The sequence below is a fragment of the Sinocyclocheilus anshuiensis genome, unplaced genomic scaffold (assembly GCF_001515605.1).
Source record: "Sinocyclocheilus anshuiensis isolate Anshui unplaced genomic scaffold, SAMN03320099.WGS_v1.1 scaffold1075, whole genome shotgun sequence".
Classification (NCBI taxonomy): Eukaryota; Metazoa; Chordata; class Actinopteri; order Cypriniformes; family Cyprinidae; genus Sinocyclocheilus; species Sinocyclocheilus anshuiensis.
The window spans coordinates 1,558,575-1,566,810 of record NW_015544163.1 but is presented as its reverse complement, the minus strand read 5'-3'; the positions used below and the strand labels follow the sequence as shown (position 1 = coordinate 1,566,810).

General features: G+C 33.1%; 1 protein-coding gene across 1 annotated transcript in view; it reads left to right on the top strand.

Annotated features, from left to right (window-relative positions):
* The window catches only part of LOC107695653 (cyclin-F), a 32,914-nt gene that overhangs the window by 8,958 nt on the left and 15,720 nt on the right, over window positions 1-8,236 (top strand). Inside the window, exons 6-12 of the mRNA XM_016495660.1 lie at window positions 1,069-1,122; window positions 1,470-1,574; window positions 1,662-1,739; window positions 2,798-2,946; window positions 5,261-5,425; window positions 5,512-5,635; window positions 6,986-7,166. Coding sequence (XP_016351146.1) covers window positions 1,069-1,122; window positions 1,470-1,574; window positions 1,662-1,739; window positions 2,798-2,946; window positions 5,261-5,425; window positions 5,512-5,635; window positions 6,986-7,166 — 856 coding nt within the window. The remainder of the gene's footprint in view (window positions 1-1,068; window positions 1,123-1,469; window positions 1,575-1,661; window positions 1,740-2,797; window positions 2,947-5,260; window positions 5,426-5,511; window positions 5,636-6,985; window positions 7,167-8,236) is intronic.

The following is an 8,236-nucleotide window of genomic DNA, read 5'->3' as shown; positions in this document are numbered from 1 at the left end:
AGGTTTATTCATTACACTTTTTGGTGTGAAAGGGCTTTTACATTTGCTATAAATAGAACTTCTTATATTAAAAACAATTGAGCCCTGTTCATATTTAAAGGGGTCGTATGATGCGATTTCAAGTTTTCCTTTCTCTTTGGAGTGTTACAAGCTGATTGTGCATAGATAAGATCCCTGAAGTTGCAAAGACTAAAGTCTCAAAACCAAAGAGATATTCTTTATCAAAGTTAAGACTCTGCCACTCCCCCCTAAAACGGCTCGTTCTAACACGCCCCCACATACCTACCTCACTATGTGGAAATATTTGCATAATGCCGCCCAAATGTTCACGCAAAGAAAGAAGGCGTGGTTTCAGTAACCGCAGTTAGTGTTGAAGCAGCCATGTCAGGGAGACGCTGTGTGTTTCAGTGCGAAAGCAAAAGCACTTTATTTGGCCTTCCGAAAGTAGATGCATTTAGGAATCTTTAAGATTACTTACAACAGAACAGCAATGCATTTTATGGACGACGTTTGAGAGAGGCGGGGCATAGAGGACCTACAATAATGTACAGTATTTGAAAAATAATGTGTTTTTTGAACATTAAAGCATGTCAACATATTCTGTTACACCAAATACACAAAATAATGATTTTTAAAAAAGCATCATATGACCCCTTTAAAATATATTCAAATATCAGTTATTTCAAATTGTAATATTTCACAATGTTACTGTTTTTACTCTGTTTTTTGATTAAATAAAATGCATCCTTGGTAAACATTAGAGACTTCTTAAAAAAAAATGTTTTACTGACGAACATTTAAATGTTAATGTGTATATCTATATAAATAAAAAACACAATAATTGGTAAATATTTTTCTTTCATATTGAATGATTTATTAATTTGGTTTACATTTAAATTCATATCTTTTATTTAAATTTGTAAGTGTATATTAATATATATATTTATTAAATATTTTGTCAATGTTGGGTAATTATTTTTTCTACAAAATTTAAATAAAAAATGTATAATTATATTAGTTATGTTTGCAAGATTTGTTACATCTCATTATAAATTCTTGTCTTTCCAGGGCCGGAGAGGGACGTTACTGTACTGTCTGGCTAGAGTCCTTCAGCTGTTTGACGTGAGTGTCGATTTAAAACTTGAATCGTCACAAAATGCAGTTCTAATCTGAGAATGACTGTGTAAAAAGATTCTAATAGACTTCAAAGATGGAATCTCATTTGTAGCATCGCTGAATTGATTGATCTCCAAGTCGAGATCCACGAGATGCTTATAGACACCTGGTCATGTTGGGTTTGGGTTGCTCATTTGATGTTTTCTGTGAAGGGGTTTTATCATTTGTGCTTCTCATAGTCAGAAAGTCCCAAACAGGAAGCACTTCTTCTCTCATCATAACCCCTCAGACTGAATCCATATCAAATGAGCAGCCGGTGTTAAACACGGTTGGTGACTCCGTGTGTTTATCAGGATGAGGAGAAGCGTGACGAGGCTACGGCGATGCTGAAGGAGTCGGCGCGTTGCGGGAGCATGCAGAGCTCGTATCTGCTGTGGGAAATGAACCGCGGGACGTCGGTAAGAGTTTCCTCAGGACTCGTTGGTCATTGTTAGTCCTGTTTCTCTGCTATTGCTGCTGATGGCTGGTTTATGTTCTGTCTGCAGTCGGCCGACCCCGGCAGGTATCTGCAGTGTATGCGCCTGCTCAGGGACTACGCTGCCAAAGGATGCTGGGAAGCTCAGGTGACTGCAGAAAATGTCATGTGCATGGAAAATTGCATTCAAAGTTTACCTCATTTGGTTTTTTGATACATATTTTTAATCTTACTGTGCATGATAAAGTTATTTTATTTATTTATTTTTTCACAGAAATGTTTATTTTAAATATATAACATAAATATATGTATTTACATAGTAATGTATGTAATATTATTTTCTCTTTTGGAGACCAGAATTATTTTTAATTATTACATAAATAATTTTTTAAGTATTTTGAAAATATTTATAAAGTTATAATTTTTTTTCCTTTCCTTTCCTTTCCTTTCCTTTCCTTTCCTTTCCTTTCCTTTCCTTTCCTTTCCTTTCCTTTCCTTTCCTTCCCTTCCCTTCCCTTGTTCAGCATTTCATTGAGAATGAAAACAGTTACTTGATTTTATTTTAAATGTATAAAAATATTTTAAAAGACATTTATTTTAAGTATATAAAAATATTATATATTTAGTCTTTTGAGGACTGGATTTAGTAAAAACAAAAGAAAATCTATTTTTTTTTAAAAATCACTTATCAGATTTGTTGTTTATATATAGTTTGCATTTATTAGCATGAATAAAGCCATGGTAGCATGATGCTGAATTATAAACAAACATCTTGTCTTTTTGACGGCTCAGCCTTCAGTTTATTTTCATGTTTTGATCTTTGCTGTCTGAACGTGACCTCTGTGGTGGGAGTGCATTTGATGAAGTCATTACCAATCATCCGTCTCCATTATACTTCCATTCTCACGATGTTCCATTCTGTGCTCTGAAGCGTGCTCATAATGGAAGTGCACGGCCTGGGAAAGCTGCGTCATAATTCCTGTCCTTTCATCTGGAGCTTTTCTCTGCCATTGTTGACATTTATTTATAATAATCAGCAGCTGTGCCAGATTGAATGCCACTCTGACGTGTGTAAATAAGCATGTATGGGGGCTTCAAATGAAGAGTGATCTTTTTAATAATATAGTCTGTACATTTGTGACGCCATATTGAACACACACATTCTGGGTTTCGTGTTTGTTTAACTTGTCCGTTCTGGTCTCCCAGCTGGCATTTGCGAAGTCATGTGGCACCGCAAACCCTCTGGGTCTGGAGCCGCGGGCCTGCGCTGAACTCGTGGCCCAGTTCTTCCACTCCGGACCGTCACCCCTGAGATACCCACACAACCTGCAGGGACAGGACATCACCACTAAGAGGTACAACATCAACACTTCAGATTATCTCCTGATTCAAAATAATCCTGCCGTTAATAGACAAGGAAAACCTGGAACTATAAGAGCATTTTGTGATTTCTAGGATTGAAAAGTTACAGTCACAGATTTTTATAAACTGTTTTGGTCTTTCCCAAATTTAAAATATTTAAAAATGCATATTATTATTATTATCAACATGGTGATCTTAAATTTAATACCACATAAGGTGGTATTAAAAAGGTCTTAAAAAGTCTTAAATTTAACTTGTTCATATCTGTAGACACCCTGTAGAAATGTAAAACATAAAATAAAGAAAAGTTCATAACAAAATTGCTAAAAATTATATATACATATATTAGAATATATTCTATATAAATAGAAATATTTTAAAAAGTAATACAATAACAAAAGCACTTAATGGTTAATACAACTTAAAGCAATATATACATAATACTAAATATATGTATATATATAAATGATAAAATAAAAACAATAAAAATGACAAAAGCGCGGCACAACAAAATGACTAAAACGTAAAGCTATAGAAATGTAATTAAAAATAAGACCGGACAAAAGCACATAAAATTACTATAGAAATGTTGAAATACTATTAAAAATGCTAAAAGCTATATAGAAATATAAAAAACCCTAATAAAAATGTACTACTATTTTAAAACGATTAAATTTCTAAAACAAAGCTATATAGAAATGTTGGACAGCCTACCATCTGCAGGACAGTTCAAAGCATTCAAATGATTCAAAGCGCCAAATGCGAGCAGAATCAGCGCAGAGACGCGTTACTCACCCGGTAACTTTTTATGAATGGCGGTGAGAATTTGAGATTGCTTAGTGCTGTCATAAAATTCGCAACGGTTGTGATGTAATTATATAATAGGCTGTAGTCTGACGTGCTACGTGTCTGCTTACAGTACAGTTTTTAGTTTCGATTCACTGTTAGTGCGTTTGGGAACGCAACATTCGTCTTTAGAAACGTTTATAATCTGTTGTTGTTTACAAAGAAGTTTCAGTGTCACATGATTCTTCAGAAATCATGCTAATATGCTGATTTGCTCAAGAAACATTTCTCATAATTATCAATGTTAAAAAACTGTTTTGCTGCTTAATATTTGACACCACTCTAATATTTGTATAAGATTTAAAAAGAGAGAGAAATTAATAATTTTATTTGTCATGCATGAAAGTGATAAAAAGTGAGTGAAGACATTTAAAATGATCTATTAAAAAATAGACATCTATTAAAAATCTATTTAATAAATGCATTAACAAATTTAATTAATATATTTGGTAAATGCAAATAAATGCTGTTCATTAAACTTCCTATTTATCAAAAAATCCTGAAAAATAAAGTGTCACCATTTCCACACAAAATATGAAGCAGCAAAATTTTCAACATTGATAATAATCAGAAACGTTTCTTGAGAGTCAAATAAATTGTAATGATTTCTAAAAGATCATGTGACACTGAAAACTGGAGTAACGATGAAGAAAATTCTGCTTTACATCACAGGAATAACATTACAGTTTATAATATATTTAAAATTGATTTTTTTTGTTTTTTGTAATATTTCACAATATTGCTGGGTTTTTTTACTTTATTTTGATCAAATAAATTCAGCCTTGATGAGCAGAAGATATTTATTTCAAAATCATTAATAATTGTAATGTTTCCAAACTTTTGGCAATTACTCTTATTAATAGTGTTAGTTACAAATGGGTTATTTTACTCAATTTTTTTTTTTAGTATGTTATTCTAAAAATATCTCGTTTTGTATAAACCTTAGATTTCCAAACTTTTGGCAGGTACTTTAATAATAACAACAATTCTATATACTTTACTATAATATATTATAGTACTTTATTATAATATATTATATTGTTATCATGGTTATTAAATGCTGCTTTTTATTTTTTACAGGACAATAGTATGCATTATTACAATATAAGATATATCTTTTAATGTTCTAAAATATATATTTTTAATAAGTGCTGGGGGCGTGGCTTGTGGGCGTGACTTGGGGCATGGTCCGATTTTCCTCCTTTTTGGTCTCTAGCTGATCACATGCCTGATATTTCTAAGACCTAGCGGTGGCTAAACAAATTTCCAGTCTGGCCCATGAATGTCAGTACTTCAAGCACTATTACAGCCTTTTTGTTGATAAAATGGTGGTCAAATTGGCCATAGTGGATTTCATTCTCTAAATTTGTTCATTAAATCACTGATTTATTAAACAAATCCTTGTATCCTTTGCTTTTTTTGGATTCATGTTTCCCCCTCATCACCCCTGTATTTTGGCAGGTATATTCTGGTGGACTGGCTGGTGGAGGTGACCACCATGAAGGACTTCTCCAGTCAGGTGCTGCACGTGACCATCGGCTGTGTGGACCGCTATCTGAGCCTGTACTCGGTGCCCAAGGCCCAGCTGCAGCTGCTGGGCATCGCCTGCATGGTGATCAGCACACGGTGAGCCGCTGCGTGCCACACAGATGCTCTGTTCTTGCTGTTTCTGTGCTCAGCTGAACTCTCTCTGACTCGTCTGACCCCCTCAGATACATCAGCAAAGAGATCCTGACCATCCGCGAGGCCGTGTGGCTCACAGACAACACCTATCAGTACGAGGACCTGGTGCGCATGATGGGGGAGGTCATCTCCGTGCTGGATGGGAAGATACGGGTCAGTTACACACGGACAGAAACGCTTTCACACCAGCACAAAAACCTCATTCTAGGCTGCCGGCTCAGATTAACATAGCCTTGCGTCTGAAGTTCAGAGTTCATTGCCTGTGTACTTACAAGGCATTTTAAGAGCTCATTGGCCAATGCAACGTTTATTCCTGAAGGCATTACAATGCGTTTAAGAAAAAAAATTAGTTAAGAGGGATGTCGAATATATATGCATTTCATTCAATACTGACAAGCAGTCTAACTGAAAATAGCTAGTTTTACCTAGTATTTATAGTAATTATTTTTGTCTGTTTATATTTATTGTTTTGCCTAGTTCTAAAATATAAGTACATAATATTGTCTAGAAATTTCTATAGTAAATTGTATGTTTATTTCTATAAAATATTTTGTATTTTCAAATAATTTACAGGAATATACAAATATTATAGAAACTTTATTATAGGTATTATATAATATAGGTATTATGTATATTTTTAGATATAACTAAAATATTTAATATGTTTAATTTATTTTATATAGTTATATACTTTATTGTTTCTAATTATAAATCGATTATTTTACTTTACTTTTAGAGTATTATATACTAAAATATACATTTTTGTAAATCTTGGCTATTAAATCTAAAATATATGTAATTTTATATATATATATATATATATATATACAAGCAAAGTATTTAATACAATATTATATAATTTTTACTTATTTCATTTTTATTCATATACTTCATCTATTATAAAATGATTTTACTCTATTACTCTATTAGAGAGTTATATACTAAAACATTTTATAAATAATAGAAAGAAATATATAAAACAAATTAAAATATGTATATAATTTTAAGTTATTTTATGTAAATATATATATTCATATTAATATTTTTTCTAATTAAAAATAGATGATTTTACTCTATTTTTAGATCTTTAGTGCTAAGCAGCATTCTAAAATAAAACAAAAAGAACTTGCAAACACTTTCTTTACATCTGATACTTATGTTTACATTTCCAATAACTAATATGCAGAACCAATGTTTTAAGACTAATATTGCATTTAATAATAATAAAAAGTCTAAAAACAATGTTTTTAAAAACTCCTGTTGGAAGCACAGCAGTGCAATGACAAAGACGTACCAAATGGTGCCGTTTTATCTATAAAACTGATATTTAAGAACTAATTGCACGGAAGACAGATTATCAGTCTGTCTCTAATAAAAGATTATCTCACAGATGTTCAAAGCCAGGCTTTCTGAGCCTTAAAAGAGTCCTTTTTAATTTATATGACCCATTTAATGGTGCTTTTGTATTGACTAACTAATTAACATGTTAATGTTGTGCTTCAGACCCCCACAGTGCTGGATTATGGGGAGGTGCTGCAGTCTCTGCTGCCCGTGGAGCGGCGCAGCTCTCACCTCTTCAGCTACATCTGTGAACTCTCTCTGCTCTGCTCGCCCCTCACCGTCCCGGGACCGGCCCGACTCGCCAGCGCCGTCCTGCTGCTCACCCGAGCGCTTCACAACTACGGTACCACCGCCGTCCCACCGAACACATGAAGCATTAGGGATGTAACGATTCACTCAACTCACGATTCGATTCACGATTTTGATTTCACGATTCAGCTTTCTCACGATTGTGTTTTGCCTAGTTCTAAAATATAAGTACATAATATTGTCTAGAAATTTCTATAGTAAATTGTATGTTTATTTCTATAAAATATTTTGTATTTTCAAATAATTTACAGGAATATACAAATATTATAGAAACTTTATTATAGGTATTATATAATATAGGTATTATGTATATTTTTAGATATAACTAAAATATTTAATATGTTTAATTTATTTTATATAGTTATATACTTTATTGTTTCTAATTATAAATCGATTATTTTACTTTACTTTTAGAGTATTATTCACTCAACTCACGATTCGATTCACGATTTTGATTTCACGATTCAGCTTTCTCACGATTGTTTTTAACAAAATGAGATTGACGACAAATTATACAGTAAATGAGAAGGTGTCCTTTTATTAGGCTGCACGTTTCTTTGTGAAATTTAAATATAACCAAACTAAATTGAAATTTTAAAACAAACCTCAAATCAAATAAGTAAGTTACACAAATAAAAGAAATCTCTTCATATAAACAAACTAAGGGCGTGTTCACACTTGGCATCTTTTTTGACAAGAAAAAGTTGACTAGTGCTTTTTTCTCTGCAGGACACCGGACCTCCAGGACCGAGTTTGGACAGCCCTGCGCTATAACAACAGCAGCCTAGCGCTGTGTGCTGCAGAAATGCCGAGAAAGAGTAAAAAGTTGGCTCTTGCGTTGGGGAGGGTAATGTCGGTTCACAACGACATTTGTGGGTGCGCGACATTTATACGGGGAAGAAACAGTATGGTGCTTACAACAATTTAGTCCAGGAACTCCGGTTGGATGATGCACGGTTTGCGTCATATTTTAGACTATATAGAGTTTTGTGCTCATATCATATAACTCCTTGTTAGGGATGTAACAATTACCGGTTTGACGATAAATCGTGATAAAATACCCCACGGTTAGTATTACCGTTTCATATTTTAATTATCACTATA